Source organism: Centruroides sculpturatus, unplaced genomic scaffold, assembly GCF_000671375.1.
Source record: "Centruroides sculpturatus isolate CEXI.00-Female unplaced genomic scaffold, Cexi_2.0 scaffold203, whole genome shotgun sequence".
In the NCBI taxonomy this organism is placed as follows: domain Eukaryota; kingdom Metazoa; phylum Arthropoda; class Arachnida; order Scorpiones; family Buthidae; genus Centruroides; species Centruroides sculpturatus.
Genome location: NW_019384324.1, coordinates 648,790 through 669,665, shown reverse-complemented (window position 1 = coordinate 669,665; position 20,876 = coordinate 648,790). Strand labels below are relative to the sequence as shown.

The 20,876-nt window shown below is 32.8% G+C and overlaps 1 protein-coding gene across 1 annotated transcript; it reads right to left on the bottom strand.

Moving 5' to 3' along the window:
• Positions 1-6,352: 6,352 nt before the first annotated feature.
• LOC111626401 (periaxin-like) lies at positions 6,353-7,604 on the bottom strand. The gene is given in 3 exon segments (XM_023369765.1): positions 6,353-6,839; positions 6,907-7,154; positions 7,601-7,604. Coding segments are annotated over 3 exon segments (669 nt in total). The 3' UTR covers positions 6,353-6,422.
• Between the last annotated feature and the right edge of the window lie 13,272 nt (positions 7,605-20,876).

Below are 20,876 nucleotides of genomic sequence, written 5' to 3'. Positions count from 1 at the left end.
ATAAAATAGGTTATACAATGATGTAGTACGATTAAATTGGTTGCATGTAATGAGAAGTAGGGTTTGTAAAATATAAAATAATATATAGGCTATAACAAAGGGATTCTATAAATTTAATAGTGGGATGCAAGAAAATATAGTTTTAATTTCCAAATAAAGGATTAAAACAAGGATGTATTATTTATTTATTTTTTTAAATAAAAAGACAATTTATAGGATATAGGTCATATTTATCAATAAAACAGGAATTATATTATTAAAAATATATATATTTTCTCAAGGAAAATACGAGCAAGTATAATATTTATGGAATACAAAATAAGGGCCTGTTACTTTTCATTGTTTACATGAAACTGTGGGCCCTGTAAGTTATTATTAGTAAATTTCTTCGCAGCTACGTGTTATGATTAAGCTGTAAGGTTATGTGCAATTATATCTGATTAGACCCTCGCAGTAGGGTCATTTCGCTCGTGTCTCACATTTATAGGGCCTCAAAACATTGTTTTTTAAATATTTGTCACATACGATGTAACTATATTACTTTTATTTCTAAAAACCACAAGCTGTAAACAGCCTGCCACGTGTAAAATTATAAGTACAACGAAGAATGACACTCCTCAGCCAACATATACTGAATTAATTAAGGTAAAAATTTCTTGCGTTGAATGCATCGGGTACCGTACTTCATTATAATAATCGCGCGCGTCGCGTCGTCGCGTCGCTTCGTCGCTTCCAATTCAGTAATCGCGATTCCGCTTTGGGCAAACTCATCTTAGAACTCGTCTCTTACTTAAATATGGGCGACGACCCTAAATACGCCAAGGGAATCCTCAGATTAACGCCTGTGATAAGAACCGTAAGCTCAATAGTTGTAATTATTTCTAAAATATTGTACCTCTTGTAAAATTTTTAAACCCCGGGGTGAAGCCAAAAAAAAAGCCATCACACATTAATTCAGAGCAAGTAGTAAGGATAATTACACCTATCCTAGCTTAACTATTAAGTTTCCCGGCAAAAATGTGCCTTAATTTAATGCCTTTCTGTCAGATAATAGAATTACCAATGGGTGCCATTAAAGGCCCCTTTTTATGGGCCTTTTTCTTTTTTTACATGGATGATGATCTGGCTAACCTCTCTATCAGTGAACTTGATCTAGAAATTCAATCGGGTACTTAAAAATAGAAGGCTCATTACCATTCTTTCAGTTGGCTTTCACACTGGATTGCTTCATCTTATTAGTTTGCTTTAAGTAGCTTTTCCTGTTTTGTAACTAGGCCCTATTACTGTTATGGGGTATTAGCATATTATTATTATTATTATGAATCTTGAGACTACTATTATTCTTTCGAAATCATGTCAGTTAAAGAAAACTTTACAAGGATAATTACCATAATAAATTTAGGGGTAATTGAATAAAAATTATGTTGTGATTAATGTTATGTAAGGGATAACCATTTCTTTTTTCCTTACAAATTACAAGATTTCTACTTGAAATAATCATTTTAAACGCAGGTTATCTTTATTTTTATCCTGCTGAACGTGTCTCTTTTTTCTTTAACTCTTTGCTCCTTGCACGCCTGACTCACCTGTGCCAAGTGGATAGAACCGCTGACCACCGGTCGTTGGTTCGCGCATCATCGACCGGTGGAGTTTTCTAGGCTTTATTCACGTGTGTATCACATCATAAAACCTAAAATGGGGCCAGTTTCCTACGGAAAATTCTCCTGGGAGGCATTTCTCCTTGGCAGCTTGCCCTGCCTATTCCATTAATCCTACATCACTGTAAGCACTAAGAAGGCCCCTTTTTGCATGCATGCTGCGGATTTAGTCAGGCTAGGTAATAAAAGATGAGGCCTGATATATTCGAGATGGTCCCCCCTAAAAAAATCTCTAACCTGACTCGAATACGCGATAACCTGCCTCTCTAGGATAATTAATTTTTGCATATTTTATCAGAAATTTAAATTGTTTTATTTCTTTTTCTGACTTATTAAGTGTTATTTTATTATCTAAGCCTTAATTTATTCGCCTTTTTTAAGTTTTTATTTTAATGAGCCTTAACATATAACTGATTTCATACATATATTTTATTGTTTGAGCCTTTTATACATATTACTCAATGAACCTTAACATTATTTAAGGCTCGGAGAGTAAAATGATATACGGTATATTACTCTACGCCTTAATTTATTAGCCTTATTTCTCATCGACAATCTGCGCATTATACATCGCCAGCCGTTCATTTACAAGTTTTAACACTGAAAAAATTATAATATTAAGTGTGCCTTTAGAAGCCTTAAAAGCGCCTTTATAAGCCTTAAACATGCAGTTTATAAAGTTTCTTCCCAAGCTTCTCCAACACTTTAAACTGACGGAAAACTGCTGCAAAACTTTATCAGCCTGACCGAAATCCCTAAAACAAACCCTATAAAACTTTAATGGCTCATACATTATTCCCTAAATTCTTAATTTAGACCAGTTGGAAGCATTAAAATTCCAAAACTCGTTCCTAATATTAAACCAGAAAAAAAGGGGGAAGGCAGTCCAAGAGCTTCCAACTTGAATACTCATTAAACTTTAAAAAAAAAAAATATGGCGCTTAAAATGGAAAAAAAAATCATGTTAATTTTCTCCAAGAGCTAATTTCAAGATGGCAAAAAAAAGAAAAAAAATGGAACCATAAAGTAGCAATTTGCATATAAAAACTTGAGCGGATGCACGAAGTTATTTGGTGAATAACTCATGAGAGCATTAAGCATTAGAGCAATACATAAAAAGCCGTAGATGAAGATATCTTTGATCATGTTCAAGCCAAGTGGCAAATTATGCATGGTTTGATGGGTTCTGCCCACGGGACAGGAGGCGTGGTGACTGCCCATCATCCATCAGATATGTATCAGGTGAACGGTGCAGGTGGTTGGATCGACCGGTCCCTTCTATCACATGGTCCTAATTGTTCGCCACACCTATGTCGACCACTTTGTTCCACCCCAGGAACGCCTTCTGCTGCTACAATAACAAGAGGAACATGGCCATTTTTTTATTTATTTTTTTCTTATTTTTTCCTTCCCCTTCTCTCGTACAAGGCCGTTATTAAGAGAATTCGCGTTGTGTTCTCATTCCGGGGCATTGTTTCTTCCCCCTTGTTTTGTTTCTTCCTTTAAACTTCTTTTTGGTGTTTGTCTCTTCTGTTTTTTTTTCGTGAAAGATCGTCTTCGGTTANTCCTAATTGTTCGCCACACCTATGTCGACCACTTTGTTCCACCCCAGGAACGCCTTCTGCTGCTACAATAACAAGAGGAACATGGCCATTTTTTTATTTATTTTTTTCTTATTTTTTCCTTCCCCTTCTCTCGTACAAGGCCGTTATTAAGAGAATTCGCGTTGTGTTCTCATTCCGGGGCATTGTTTCTTCCCCCTTGTTTTGTTTCTTACTTTAAACTTCTTTTTAGTGTTTGTTTCTTCTGTTTTTTTCGTGAAAGATCGTCTTCGGTTACGTTTTGAAACTTTTAATATAGTTTTCGTACGTTCGGGTATTGTTTTTATTTTTTATTTTTGTGTGTTGTATTGTTTTCTTGCAGGCTTTCTTTTGTAATTAATTCGTATTTAATTACTTTATTTTGTTACCAATTTCTATGTTAGGGGTTTCCCTATTGTGGTTTTCGTAGTAGGGACATTCCTCTGTCACGTTTCGTGTTAGCCGCTTTTATCGGTTACGTTTTTATATTAGATCCTTTCTTATGTTACGGTTATATATTAGGGGTTTTTTCCTAGTTACGATTCTATATTAGGGACTTTCTACTGTTACGATTCTATATTAAGTGCCCTCTACTGTTACGCTTTCCTACTCTACAATTTAACACTTGGAACTAACTTTTCTCTGTTATTTTTCATAATTCGGATCCTGTTACGTTTCTACAAACCCCAAACATGCAATTTTTACGTTTGCAGCAGCGTAATCCGAACGTCATGAAGAAGAAAAAAAGATAATGTTTCATAGGTCCTTGCACTTTCTTGATAATATAATTGAATTGGGAAGTTAAAGTGATGTCGTGTGTTTTATTTTTTTGGGCAATACTTTAATATCCCATAATTACTCGGGTCTATTTTCAGTCACTTTAACAACGTCTTCACAATGGCACGTAACCGTGTTTTTTTGTCTTCTTTACCAATTATGTCTCTTTACATTCTTGTAAGCAAATTAATAAAGTTAAAGGTTGCAGGATAACTTTCCGGTTACGTTAAACTAAGAGATTAACTTCAATTTAATCCTATTAAACTGGGAAGTTGCGATTACTTTTCCGATTCAAGAGTGTAGAAGATAAAGGAAAGAACCGAATCCACCTTCTTGTAACACCTTACCCCGACCACACAGCAATCATTTTAAGAAATTAAAGTCTTTAATTTAAAAAAAAAATCAAAGAACATTTGACATTTTAGTGTAAAGAAACGTCAAATCCGAACGAAATCCTTCAAGAAATTTCATAATTTTAGAAATTTCAGCCAGGCAAATCAGTCTTTTAAAATGCTATAAACTCTAATAACTCTAATAATTCATCGGCATGAAACGAATGAAGGAGGGAGAGAGAAAAAAATATAATGTTTTTTTAGATCCTGTTCTGTCACCTGAACCTCATAAATCTATCACTTGATAAGGTCTTTTATATTACATCTAATTCCTTATTCATATGACACGTCTGGAATTAAAAATATTCAAAAAGATCTTTCTCATGATAAGCAACCTCATACCCCTGCCTCACACAACCGCAAGAATAATTAAAATGCCTCTACAAATGCAATATTCCGTGTCTAGTCAGGGGTTTTTTTTTTCTTCGTGATGGAGACTTTGTTGTTTCCAGATAAATATGTGTCGTTTTTAGAGGATTCTTTCGTGAAATAAACAGGTTTATGAAGTTATTCATCTGATAAGTGACCGGCGAAATAAATTCATTACCAGAAAACAAGTAGCACGATCGCCTGTTCTGTCGAGAAAACAGGCGAAAAGTTTTCAAAACAGAAAGAAAAAAATAGAAAACAATTACAATGGACTTTTCGGAATTTCCCTTTACTGCTCTATTAGTTGGACTTTCTGGTATGTTAGTACTTTTGCTTCTGACAATTGTGGAACCGTTAGAACCTCTGTGTAGTTTATTGGTAAAAATACTGAACCCGTGTGTGCCTTTTTTAATTAGTAAGAGTGAGAAATCTGTCTTATTTCTACTAATGGAAAAGGCACGGGGTTTGTCACTCTTCCTGATGAAGGAAGGCTCTGATTCTTGTAATTTTTCACCTGATGGGAAAGACACCGAAATTTTTCATTTTTATTGATGTAAAAGCAAGAGGTTTTCTGTTATACTAGTGAAAAAAAGGAACAAGAGTTTGTTTTTTTTACTAATAAAGAAGGCACAAAGATTTGTAATTTTTCCTAATAAACAAAGGCACAGAGATTTGTGATTTTTCCTAATGAAAAAAGGCACAGAGATTTGTTATTTTTCCTAATGAAAAAGGCACAGAGATTTGTTATTTTTCCTAATGAAAAAAGGTACAGAGGTTCGTTGTTTTTACCAATGAAAAAGGTACAGAAATTTCTAACTATTCTTATATTAATAAACTTCGAATGCTTGATTCTTAATCATTAGTGCTTACCTGTCTTCAGGCATTAGTACTAAATCAATGATTGAAATGTAAATTTTTTTAGAATTAATGAAAATCTCCTGACTTCTAGAATAAAATTACAATTCTAGAGCCATTGGAATTTTAATATAATTATTTTGAAATACCTCTAATTAAAACGTGTATATTAATAATATTTACTGAATTTTTCAGCCATTATTCAAACAATTTCATTAATAATTACTCTAGAACTTCTGAAACTCTTTTGTTAATAATTCTAGAACTAATGAATTGTTTCGTTAACAATAAATGTTTGGAACTGTTAGAAATATTATTAATGGTAAGAATTCTAGATTTTTCTGTTAACAACGATCCTGTAAATAATACAATTATTTTATCAATAATTCTAGAGTAATTAGTTTATCTTTTTAATGATAATTCTGGAATATTGGATTTCTTCGGATAGTTTTCTTTTATTTTTTTTATTTTTATTCTGGATAATTCTGGATTTTTCGTTAATGTCTTTACTCGATTTTTAATGCTAACTTGTTAACTACTGGAATTTTTAATGATAATTCGGGGACTACCTGAATATTTTGTTTATAATAATTCTGGATATTGTGGATATATTTTTCGACTCTAGATACTTCCAGAATTATCTAGAGTCAAGAAACGTNTATTTTGTTTATAATAATTCTGGATATTGTGGATATATTTTTAGACTCTAGATACTCTAGAGTCGAGAAACGTTTTTAAATGGTAATTGTGAAATTCCAGATGTTTTGGATAGTTTGTTCGACTCTGATTAATTATGGAACCACAGCCTTTTCTAATAATAATTCTGGAACTACAGCCTTTTCTAATGATAATTCTGGAACTACAGCCTTTACTAATGATAATTCTAGAACCACAGCCATTTCTAATGATAATTCTAGAACCACAGCCTTTTCTAATGATAATTCTGGAACCACAGCCTTTTCTAATGATAATTCTGGAACCACAGTAGTCTTTTCTAATGATAATTCTGGAACCACAGTAGTCTTTTCTAATAATAATTCTGGAACCACAGTACTCTTTTCTAATGATAATTCTGGAACCACAGCCTTTACTAATGATAATTCTGGAACCACATCCTTTTCTAATGNGGGGACTACCTGAATATTTTGTTTATAATAATTCTGGATATTGTGGATATATTTTTCGACTCTAGATACTTCCAGAATTATCTAGAGTCAAGAAACGTTTTTAAATGGTAATTGTGAAATTCCAGATGTTTTGGATAGTTTGTTCGACTCTGATTAATTCTGGAACCACAGCCTTTTCTAATAATAATTCTGGAACCACAGTCTTTTCTAATGACAATTCTGGAACCACAGCCTTTACTAATGATAATTCTGGAACCACAGTAGTCTTTTATAATGACAATTCTGGAACCACAGCCTTTACTAATGATAATTCTGGAACCACATCCTTTACTAATGATAATTCTGGAACCACAGTAGTCTTTTTTAATGATAATTCTGGAACCACAGCCNTCGTGCCTGAGCTTTTAATTTTGTAAATTTATTTAAAAAATATGCTTCGAACTTCTCGTTTTTCGGTTAAAGTAAATCGATTGTTACGTTAAGTTACAATAAAACTTTAGTCGATTTAGTAGTTTGTGGTGTGTAACAACACCAGAAAAACTAGTTTTTTAAGTGATTAAGCCTTTAAAACAGTATGTTTTTTAGTTAAAATAGTGATTTTCGAAGGTATTAGTGATTCAAATCTACCATTTTGGTAGTCGTAAGTACAGGGTGAGTCGGTTAAATTCAACAGATTCGTCTTCTCCCTTGTAATTGATGGAGAAAGAAAAAGAGTTGACAAGGGGTGGGGCCTCACTTCGATCATTCATAATGGAAGAAGGGACGTGAGCTTCATCCAAAAAATATTGGCTCCACTAATTCTAGTGTATTTATCCTACTCCATCGATTATTGTTACAATTACCCATTATCTATAAGGTCCAGTATAGATTCTAAGGCAAATGAACTCTTATATTTTATATCTATATATAGATCTGATTGTGGTACTTTTATACCCAAGGCCTTAAAGGCCTTACATTTGTTCGTAGAATGTAATTTTAATCATTATAACGACACTTAAGTTGCTCTCTTTATTACAAGAGAGCTATTTTTATGAAGTTGAATTCCGCTTCCTTTGTTTATAGGAGGGTTTTTCCGGATTTTATGCTAATAGACAGGCTTTAGAAAGCCTTATTGTATAAGTACAAACTGCTGCTTAGTATAATAAAGCTGTAAAGATGAAGATAGGTAGGCTCATAGATCGGAACAAATCCAGATAAAACTTAATTCTTTTGGAGAGCATCCAAAATGCAGTAACACACGAACGAATGGTTTTTATTTATTTATTTTATTTTTTTCTTGAAGAAGTTTCTCCTCTTATCTCGAAATGAATTTTTTATTCATCAAGTAAACCCGATAAATACCCTTAGCAGAGTTGTAATTCGGCTCCTATCCCAAAATTGGTCCTTGAACAGGACGTGCAAAGTATACTTAAGAAGTTACAGAGGAAGGCAAGGTCGAGTGTCAGAGGAAAATTACACTTGTGTTCCTGTATCTCGCTACCTGACTTTAATGTTATTTTCTAGACGAGAAAACAAGATGGCATTTTAATAAATGAATCTAATTTTTTTTCTCCTTTCCCGGATTGAGAGATCATCCTGTAAACTTCCATTTAACCTCCCAAACTGGAAGGGACCTCATGTCGTAATTGGCATTTTAGTTTTTCTTTAATAAGGGCCCTTTGCCTTGATGAAGACAGCCATTTTCTGTCTTTATCTACAACCATTTTATAGAAACAAACCACCTTGAGCTCCTTTCGAATTCCTTGGCCCTCTGTTGCGTGGGTTTACTGGGGCCTTCGGGTTTTAAAGTGGGGTAGAAAGTACTCCTTAATATCATTTTCCAGCCTGTGAGCCTCTGTGTTAATTTATGAACTTATTTATAGGCTCCATTTACGTGTATCAGGCTAAATTTTTAGTTTCGTAGCCCTTCTAGGCTTCGAAATAGGCGAGGAAATTCGTTCTAAACTCATTGCCAGCCTCTACAATAGTTTTAACAGCAATCGTAAGCCTGTGTGTTAATTTATTAATTTGTTTATAGGCTTTTGTTAGGTGTACGAGCCTTACTTTTGGTTTTATTAGCCTTTTCAGCTTTAAAATATGCAAGAAAATTTGTTTTAATATCACCTGTGAGCCTCTGTATTAATTTATAAATCTGTCTGTACTTTTTACTTAAGTATCTGAGCCTTATTTTCAGTTATATTAACTGTTTCATATAGTTCTATATTAAATTTCGAGCTGTATGAGGCATTCTTATAAAATTTAGTGTCACTAATATGAGCCTTTATATACAATTACAGGCGTGTAAAAAGCTTATGTATGAACGAAATCACTCGTAGACTTTGCATATAAAGCGCATTAAAAGCCTCTTTGGAATATTTTCATTTACTGAAATGAAGCCTTTTTAATTACAAGAGCTTCCTGTGTGTTATTTGAGCCTTTTTTTATTCCAGTAGCCTTCATTTGATAGATCTAGTGAGAGAATTCGAACGTGTTAACATAAAAGTCTACCTTTGAGAAGAACGAAGTGCAAGAGGGCCTCTATGTAAGAGACACTTTAATTTTTGCACCCCTCTGGGGGGATCGTGTCGATTTGTTTAACTTTAGAACGTATAACACTTACAATATATTCAACAATAAAATTACAAGTTCCTACGTAACTAAAATGTATCGGTGTAAAAGACCTCTTATGTGACAGGTATGAATCGGAACCCTATCATTTATCACCCACCTTCTGACAGGTTTTTAGCTATCATTAATTTTATTTGTCAACCTGGAGTTGTTTTTTGGCGCTTCATACTAGCAAACGTTCAAGTCGTATCCACGTCACTCACTCACTCACTCACCCCCCCCTCTCCGGAACAACCTCCCATTTAAGTGTAGTTTCGGGCAAGGGATGCACAGCCGAAACCGCACAAAATCCTCACACAGCACACTTTTTAAGTGGTGTGAGCCGAAATCGCACAAAATCTACGCATAACAGTAGCGGAGGACACACAAAAAATGAAGCGAACAGGACCACGAGGAGTCACGTGGGTCGAAAAACGTAAGTTTCGTAGTGTCTGGAACAACCCCCAGGCTGCATCTTAATACCAAAACTAGGCGGGGTTTAGGGGGTGCCTCGTGGGTTGTTATAATTATGCCCCCTATCAAAAAGCCGACTCGGCGAGTTAGAATGCGAAAGGAACCCGAAAATTTCCCATCCAAGAACACAGACAAAGCAGAAACTTTAAACGATTTTGGCCGCAGGCTCACAAGAAAAAAGAAAAAATATATATATATATAAAAGAGAAAATACCCCCCTTTCTTCTATAAAATTTTTGTGTACAGGGATTGACGTCACCGAAATATCGTGACGGCTCAATGTAATTATTGTGATTATCGGGTGATTGGTCTCATAAATTTTCACAAAACTACCTTCTGTCAAGTTTCCTAACCCTTCTTTTAAAGGCACCCCCTGCTAAAATACGTCTCTAATTTAGATCATGCTCATGATACAAACTGTGTTTATAAGAAGGCTCCATTCATGGATCTATCTTCAGCCAAAACGGATTGATTTGAGCCTCCTAAGATAAGTATATCATTTATTATTATTATTATTTTTTTCTATTTGAAATATTCTAGATAATGTCCTCTTGTTCTTCCTTATCTCTGCTTTGAAAGGTGTTAAAAATGTTCTCGCCTTAAGGTTATTCAAATGTTAAAATATAAGCCTTCTGATCTCATAAATTCTGTGTTAAACATTAGCCTTCTAACGTAGTAAGGCTCAGCCTGTTCTTTTCTTAGTTTAAAGACCTTCTAATAATTGTAGCACTTTTATATCATAAATTTAAACATAAGAATGAATTTATGAACATTATTTTATTGAGCCTGCTAGCGTTGTAAGCCTGTTTAGCCTGTCTTTAAGTTCAAGAATATTCTTAATCTTTTCTTTTCTTTGCTGAAAAATGAAAAGGCTTTAAACTTTTTCATAATGTAAGATACTTCATTCTTTTATTGAGCCTTATAACGTTGTAAGCCTGTCGTTAAGCATGTTCTTAAGCTCGGTTTAAAGCCTTCTAATCCTGCTAAATGTAAACAAAGTACTCTTAACGGGTATAACGCTTTTTTCAGCCTTCTAAATCTATTAAGGCTATTCTAAAGCTTTGAAATATATATTTTAATTCGTGCCTGAGCTTTTAATTTTGTAAATTTATTTAAAAAATATGCTTCGAACTTCTCGTTTTTCGGTTAAAGTAAATCGATTGTTACGTTAAGTTACAATAAAACTTTAGTCGATTTAGTAGTTTGTGGTGTGTAACAACACCAGAAAAACTAGTTTTTTAAGTGATTAAGCCTTTAAAACAGTATGTTTTTTAGTTAAAATAGTGATTTTCGAAGGTATTAGTGATTCAAATCTACCATTTTGGTAGTCGTAAGTACAGGGTGAGTCGGTTAAATTCAACAGATTCGTCTTCTCCCTTGTAATTGATGGAGAAAGAAAAAGAGTTGACAAGGGGTGGGGCCTCACTTCGATCATTCATAATGGAAGAAGGGACGTGAGCTTCATCCAAAAAATATTGGCTCCACTAATTCTAGTGTATTTATCCTACTCCATCGATTATTGTTACAATTACCCATTATCTATAAGGTCCAGTATAGATTCTAAGGCAAATGAACTCTTATATTTTATATCTATATATAGATCTGATTGTGGTACTTTTATACCCAAGGCCTTAAAGGCCTTACATTTGTTCGTAGAATGTAATTTTAATCATTATAACGACACTTAAGTTGCTCTCTTTATTACAAGAGAGCTATTTTTATGAAGTTGAATTCCGCTTCCTTTGTTTATAGGAGGGTTTTTCCGGATTTTATGCTAATAGACAGGCTTTAGAAAGCCTTATTGTATAAGTACAAACTGCTGCTTAGTATAATAAAGCTGTAAAGATGAAGATAGGTAGGCTCATAGATCTATATCACACGAGTAATAAATGTTCTACCTGGTGTTAAATTAGTCACACTACACCTAAAAATGGCTTATTAGTGTTACTAGAATGCAATACAACAATCTACAAGCCTTAAATAAGCATATATTTGTTTAACTAGGTGAAACTATTAAACACTATTGATGTGATGATAACCTTCAGTTTACAGTGTTGACTATCCTTACAGTGTTTACGTAGAGTTAGTGTTGACTCTCCTCTCTTATACTTTACACTGTAAAGTTTACAGTGTTGATTATCTTCACTTGCAATATAGTTTACAGTGTCTACTACTCTCCTACTTTATTTACCATTAATACTAAGTGTCAATTATCTCATTTACAGTTAGTGCTTATTGTCAACTACTTCATGTTTATAGATAAACTTAACTGCCTTTTAATTAATGGCAACTAACTTATTTACAGTCTATACAGTTTAGGGATGCCTTACAATATGTACCTTTTGACACTTACCCCACTTATAGCTTGTGGCACTTATCTACAGTTCACACTTAATGGCAACCATTTATTAAGTACCGCATTAAAATAAAGCAGTTTACATAAAGTATGCCCTTTCACAAAGCAAATTAGAAACGAATTTTTGCTTGTAAATGTTAAATTTAAGGCTTACACGTGAATTATAACTGTGAAAACTGGAATAAAACAAAGAGGAAATTCGCTAAAAATGTTCTCTTGCAGAGCCAAACCTCGAGAAATGTTGTAACAAAACAAGCAATTTTTACTGTTTTACTACCGCGTAGGCCCCCCATTTTATGCTTAGTTTGTGCTAAATTTAAGGCCTTATTGTAATACGAGGCCTTTAGATTTTATAAAACAAAGAAAAACTGTTTTTTATTACCATAAAAAGTGTTTAAGAGCCATAACTCCAGAGCTATGTTTCCACTAAATGATTCATTTTTCTGCTCTGTTTTTTGAAATATTCTTGCTTGTAGTGGTTGTAAGCTGCTTGAAAATCATCAATTTGACCTTTAAAATTTTAAAAACACAAGGAAATACGATCTTAAAATGCATTGTCAGAGCCAAAATCGCGAAGGTTATCGTCAATTTTTATGCTACATCTGTATTAATTAAGTTATATTTTATTATAATTTTACTTTTTTTGTAATTGTTAAATTAACGTCACCTGACGTAATTTACGACTTAAAAAAATTTCATAGAACGAGGAAAATTTCATCTGATGAGCACCTTAAACTGTATTTTTTATAACCAAAACTCGATGACTATCAGCAGAACCTCTGCTAGTAGCCATGGTTATAAGTGTTTTTTGAAGAATTACCCTTGACGTACAGTTAAATGTGTGGTCCACAAGCAATACAGGACCTCCAGAACCACGTAAAAGAAAGAAAAACAATTTGGTATCATCTTAAAATGTATTTTTAAGGCCACAACTCGAAGACCATCAGCAAAACCTGTGCTGCATCTTTGCGTTTGTACCTGTTTTTTTTAAAAGAATCACCCTCGAAATACGGTAAAATTAGTGGTGCACGTGCAATACGGGACCTTCAGGATTACATAAAACAAAGAAAAACAGTCTGATATTATCTTAAACTGTAATTTTAGAGCCACAACTCGAGGACTATCAACAAAATCTTTTGCCTACATTTTAATTAACTATTATTGCTTATAAATTGTAAAAATTAAGGCAAAACATTGGCCCACAGACGTTCAGAACTTCACAAACTTTCGATACTAGCGTAAAACTTGTTTATGAATCCAACTTGTCAGGTTCAACCTACATCGTAACTTACTACTACGTAAGTCAACGTTATACCATATCACATATAATAATCTCACATGTTCGAATTTACAAGCTAATTGAATTATTAAACAGTTTAAAAAACACAAGTTACTCTATTATTTATAGATTTATAAACAGCTCAGATCTCATAAACCTGTTTAATATGGACGCCCGAAGAGGTTGATGTATTGTGTTTATGAAGTTTTGTTGAAAGACAAATAAAGTTTTATCGATTGTTTTCGACTCGTACATCAAATTAACCTTCTAGAAACGGGCTAGAAACCTCCCACTTGTGATATTTAATATAATTTTTTTTTCTTTTCTTATGGAACAAACCTTCGTCTTTCACTCGTCCATGCAGAAAAATAGGCCAACTTTATCGATTAATCTGGTATAACCTTTAAAAATTTTATATTGATTTTGTACTAGAAACACGAAAAAAATCCCTGAATTATACCTTCGAGCTGTGTTTCTTGCCTCAATTCTGTACATCACTCGTAAATTTCTATCGAAATTGGAGCACCTTTTCAGGGAGAAAAAATTAAATAAATCAGGTTTCTGTCGGCCGTTGATATTCAAATAATTAAATTATGCAGGAAAAATCCCTACAGTGTGGGGAATTTGTAAAGTGAAAAAGTTCCTCCTATAATTGGAAAACCTTCGAAAAGTTCTCTGTAAAACAAAATTTTTTAAAATTTCTTGAACGGGGTAAAATCCCCGCCGATCGGGGAAATTTCCCTGCGTGTAGGGATCTTTCGTAGTTTCGCTTGTTTTTGAGAATTTCTCAATTTTATCTTCGATGATTTTTTTTCTTAAATTTCTTATGTTTATTCGAATTTTATATTAAATTTTAATATGAATGAAATAATTAATAATTTTTAATTACAGTTTTTAATATTTTTTTAAGCGTTTAAACACGAATTTCAGGTTAAATTTGAGGTCTTTGAAGCTTTAAATCCTAGTTAATGGGCGAAAACTTGTGTAAATTTTGCATAAATTTATCCGCCAGTTTATATTATTTGATTACATTTAATTAAATCCTCAATATTATTGTTTATTTTAACTTTTTAAAGACATAAAGCCATAAACACAGGCCAGTAATCACTACAAAATCTTTGCAAACTATCAGGGAATTTTCTTACAAAGTTTCTTTTGTTAGGGAAATTTTAAAATCGTCTTCTCAGATGTAAAATGTTCAAATTTTCAAGGAATTTTTCTATAAAGTCACGAAATATTCCTAAAATTTTTAGTAAATTTCCGTTAAGAAACCGTTATGAATTAATTTATTTAGGGATATTTACTTTTAGGAAAAATTTCTCCTGGTTTTTCGTTAAATTTCCGTTACGAACTACATTTTGTTTAGGGATGTTGCTTAATAGACAAGGAAATTCCCCTAAAAATTCGTTGCTCCGCTGCTAAAAGTGGCAAGTTTTATCCCCAACAAGTAACTTAAAAGCCTTAAGTTCAGGAAATTTTAAAAAAATCGCTTAACGTAGGGATTTTTCAGCAATTTTAGCAACATAATTTTAGAATTACAGGTTGTAAAATTTCATATTATTCTCTACACGGAAGAAAATACAAGCAGAAGTATGGCGTAACGTCTGAAAGAAGGGATTGGTTTTTAACCCATAAAATCTGAAATTACATATTTAAAAATCATTTCATAAACAGTAATTTGTGTTGTTGTTACAGTAGTAAATTTCTAAGAGATTCATCCTACGTAGCATAAATGTTTTACAACCCTTTCAATTGTGCAAGTAAACGTCATAAATTTAAATGTAAAATATAATTTTATATCCAATTCAAGGAATTCCTTAATTTTAAGGATTGATTTTTATAGTTAAATTTCGCTATTTTCTTGTAAGTGACGTTCGAGTGTTGCTGCAAATTTGCATTGTTTTGTTTTCTGTTCGGACTGATGAGTTTCGTCGTCTTTTCGGGGGTTCTGCAATGAAAAAAATGGCACTTTAGACGAGAAATTTTTGTAATTTTTTCGTCGATATCGCTTAATATGGTTCTATATCCGCATATTTCTCTATATGAAACTGATTAATGACTTCGTTTTCGAGGAGTCTGCAGTGAAAATCCGGACTTTAGACGAGAACTAGGAGGGGGAATTTCACGATTATAGAGAAATTTTACAGAAATTTTTCTAAATTTATCGTTTGTATCGATTAATGTGGCTCCAAATTTGCATATTTCCCAATTTTAAATTGATTAATTGCTTCGTTTTCAAGGAATCTGCGGTAAAAAATGTAGGCTTTGATGAGTGTTAGAGGCAGAATTACGAAGGAATTTGCATGTTTATTTACGAATTACAATAGAATATATTTGACCATAGATAGACAATTATAATAATCCATTTATGGGACTTCTAAACCGAAATTTTCTGAGGGATAAAGCATTAAATTTTCATAAATTAGAGCAACTGCTCTCTTACGACCATGTTTAATGACCTCCCACTTAATTTCTGTACTTGGTGCCACCTCTATATACAGGTTTTATGTATTTTGGTGTGCTTACAACTATCATGACTTTATTAAATCCACCTTTACGGATATAATTCCTTATAATTGATCCGGAACTTCCTAAGATTCAAGTGGTCTTATGCATTTAAAATGTGCCCCCATGACCCGAATTTCTTAAGAATTATGTAATTATTAATCAGAATTACAGTTAATTTATTCTAATTCGCCCAATTTTAGCAGAATTAGTGATTAAAATTAAGAAATTTTCTGAATTTTAAGTGAAATTTGCCATCATCGAGACACTAAACAACTTGATCCGCCATTTTTTCTCCATAAAACATGACTTTTAGAGCATTTAAACTGTAATCACATAATTATTCTTGTACATATTAACTTATAAAATTATAAAATTACATTTATAAGGACTTTCTAACTGGTTTAGGAAAGTCTTAGGCTTCTTATTGGGCACTTAAACGTAATCTTGTTGTTTATAGTTATACAAGAAGAGCCGAGTCTAACCTTTGCCCTTCCTTGTACTATTTTTGAGTTGTAGTTTATGTTTGTACGTTATTCCAATAAAACACTTCCAAAATTAACCTCTTAACTGCAAAAAAGCTTTGTTGTTGTTGAGATTCTTAAAGGAAATCTAGTTTTGTGAAGGACCTCAAAGGATCCATCAAGAAACCGATCTTATACGTATATTTTTTTCTATTTTATCAAATATTTTTTAATTTTACATTGGTAAAATCCTTAAAACTATCCATGAACACGCACATTTTTTAAAAATTTATGACTTTTCTTGAGAAAAGTCCATACGGAATCCATTAAGAAGAACACCTCAATGGCTTCAATTCTCCCGGTTTCTTCTAAAATATTTAAGGATTTTAGCGATGTTAATTAAAAATATGTTTTAGAACATACAAAATTTTATTTATTTACAATTCTTATTGAGATTTCTTTAGTAAATTGTTCTATAACTCGAGTTTCATAAACGGATCCATTAATAAACCTATCTTCTCGTACTTAAAAAGCTTCGTTTCTCAATCAATTTTTAAGTAAATATTTTAAATTATACGTCGCTAAAATACTTAGATTTACCTTTATATATTAAATCTGGGTCGGTTTGAAGAGGATTTTATCATAGAAACTTCTGGCTTCCAATAATTTTACGTGTAAACGTAAACATAGAAGCACCCAAAGATCCATTGTAAAAATCAGGAATTTTTAAAAAAATTCTACTGTAAATTCCCCAGATTCTAAAAATAATTGAATTTCGCAAGTTTAAAAGTTATAAATGACAAAAATATTCGTTCTTTTTCTACAAATATACACCGCAAAACCGCACAAACTTTCTAACCTTTTCAAAATTCTACAGGTTTTCGTGACTTAAATCGTATACTTTCAGCCTAAAAAAACATAGAAAATAGTCACATTTTACTCGTGAAAATCTTCTAGAATTCAAATTTCTAACTGTACAGCCCTAAAAGAATCGCTTTGTAATTCTAGATTTGAAGTTCTATAAGTTAAAACAAATTCAGTGGATGTCCCCGAAAATTTTTGTACTAGAAAATATTCCTCTAAACATAAAAAAATCAGCTAAAAATCCCAGAAACATTAACTTTAAAATTCTAGAAAACTTGCTGCAGCTATCAATGTAACTTTCATTGTTCTAGAATCGCAATTTTAGGGAAAAAATTCGATTCTAATTTATCTATAAAAACCTATATAAACTCATTAATAAGGTTAGTTTAAGTGTTCATAACATGCTTGCGAACATGGCATTGCTTATAGAGAAATCATATATTATGGCATGTTCTAGTTTTTTCTAGAAGAATATTATAATATAGATATAATTTCTACCCATAGAAAAGTTTATAGAAGTGATCTGAATATCTAGAAAGCAGACATATTACTTGGTTTTCTGATTAGTAATTCTAGAGTTTATGAAGTTTTCTCAGCTCTAGAATCCTTCTAGATTTAAAAATACAATTGTATAAAAGTCTGGAGATTGTTCTCAATTAGATAAGTTCAATGAATAATTCTAGAGAAATGGAATTTCTTGATTGATTTCTCCTTTTCGAGAAAGCATTCTATAGATTGAAATTAATTGGTTGCTTGACTCTGTAAGCTTTTCGAAGTTAATTTTGTTTTATAGATTTTGTGTCTAGAATTTTAAATTAAGCTCTGGAAGCTTTCTATATTTAGAAATGTTCGTTATTTGTTCATTTCACTTGTGAAATGTACCTAAACTTTCAAAGTTCGTTACACTTTGAAACAATGCTTTAAATTATAAAATATCCGTTATTAATTTTTAGAAAATTTCTATATTAACACTTAAATAGTGGTGAAATTTTTCATATTTTTATGTGTCAAGCACCTAAATGGACGAAATTCTTACATTTTCACGTGTATAGCACCTAAATAGGGGTGAAATTCTTATAGCTTTACGTGTCTATCACCTAAATGGGCGAAATTCTAACGTTTTTACGTGTATAGCACCTAAATAGGGATGAAATTTTCATATTTTTGTGTGTCAAGCACCTAAATGGACGAAATTTTCACGTGTATAGCATTTAAATAGGGGTGAAATTCTCATAGCTTTATGTGTCTATCACCTAAATGGACGAAATTCTCATATTTTTACGTGTATAGCACCTAAATAAGTGTGAAATTCTTCTAGCTTTATGTATCTATCACCTAAATGAATGAAATTCTTATATTTTCACATGTATAGCACCTAAATAGGGGTGAAATTTTTATATTTTTGTGTGTCAAGCACCTAAATGGACAAAATTCTCATATTTTCACGTGTATAGCACCTAAATAGGGGTGAAATTCTAGTAGCTTTACGTGTTTAGCACCTAAATAAGATTCCAGATTCTCATAGAAAGCTTACCCCCTTGGCGGATTGCCCACGTGTTTTAATTTGCACTTTCCACCAAACCAAACCAGACAACAAAACAATTTTACAATTTTTCAAAAACACATTACGAAATTCCTATTTAAAATTCCAAAAAAATTACGAAAAGACAAACAAGTTCCAAAAATACACAACAACTTGTCATTGTCAACGTCACGACGCAATAAATCTTCAAATAACGCGTCGAAAAATCGCCATTTAGACCCCACCTTCCACGTGACGAGTAAGTTTTGCATACTCCAAACTCCGTCTTAAGGGCACAAGTCCTTAATTATTTAATATAATACCGAAAAAAAAATTGGGAGTTAAAAATAAAACCCCTATTCGATCTTCTTGGCGCCTGAAAATTACAAGAAACGACATCCGGATCCCCCCAAAAAAATAAATTCTAAAAACAGAACCACCCATCCCGAGGGCAGATTTATTGCTGGAGCATTACCCATACTTCTGGTATATTTTATACAAGAAGCAGTAGTAGTTATAATAATAATAATAATAATATAAAGAAAAGAAAAACAGTAAGTACTCGTGTTACGGTAATAACATATTTAAAAAAAATATATATTGAAAAATTGGTGGGTGTATGTAAAAAAACTTCCATCAGCTATCCCCCCGTACACCTTTTCTCCCTCCCCTTTTTATGACCATTGATAAATTACACGATGTTGGAGTGCAGTCTTGCGATTAGAAATATGTCCAGTTTGATAAATAGGGGTGGAAGTAAAGGACTGTCTTCCACGCACGATTCCTCCGCCCACTTTGTATGACAAGCAACGAATTTCCGTTGAGGCGGAGTCATACCTGCTTTGCTTTATCGATGCAGGTGAGACAGAAAGGAGTTGTGGTACGTCCCTCCTTCGTTTTCATTATAAATGCAATACCTGATATTTTATTCTCGTGAGCTGCAGTATTTTTTTTTATATAACCTCTTCGTAAAGTATGAGTTTTAGCTTATTTGGTGATTCCTCCCTCTCGTTTGATCTCTCCCCCCCCCTTCAGCTATTGTTCGGGATTAAATATTATATTTGGGTTTTATGGTTAAGTGGAGTTTAAAATGACTTTACAATTGTTTAAAATTTCAGCCTCGTTGGGGGTGCATTGCATCGAATTTTGGTTCGGTGTTTCTTTTTTTGTTTGTTCTGGTAGATTGATTTGATGGAATTTAATAAAAATTCATATCCTGTTGTCATAAATTCGATTTTAATCTCTAAAAAAGGTCAAAAGTTTACCTTCTAGACGTAATTTTGTTGGTGTTTTAAATTAAAAATACCCACTAATCTTGCGTGGTCGAGGAACTTGCTTCTTGTTAAATCTAGTGTTTTCTACAACCTAATTCCACCCCCACTTTAACGCTACTTTAATCCAACTTTACCCCACTTTAACCTAACTTTAAGCCCCTCTTTAGTCCCCAACCTTAACCCTGTGCTTAAGTCCCACTTTAATAACCTTCTGGTATGCTCATGGTTTCATCTTCCATCATATTTCACCATTGTAAAATCGGTCCCTTCTATATAGAAAACATAAACAATACTCAACAATTAACATCCCTCGGCTATGGAAATTGTTAGAAAAGAAACCCATTCTTACAGTTCTCCTAATAATAATCTTCAGCTCTCCCTATTTATTTAGTCCTCCTCGCTAAATATGTGTGTTAGACCCTATAAGAGTTTTAAAAAGGGTGATTCGCCTTATAATTATAATCCCGAATATCGTTTCTGATCCCCTTTAGCAATCACTAGAACAGATATGAAGTATAACTTCCACCAATACGGAATTTTGTCACGAAAAGAGAGCCTCATACTACTATAGAAATAATTGGCGTACTTTTCGGGTATTAATTCCTTAGGGAAATTACTGTAATTTAACTTTTACAGGTAGACACGAGTTTCGTTGACCTCTCACCTCTTACCGGCGCCTTTTTTTTTTATCCACGATCAATGCTTCGTGTCGACTAAAAATGAGTACTTCCGCAGCTGAAATTTTATACATTTTAGCGAAAATCATACTCGTAAAGTTTTAAAATACTTTACAT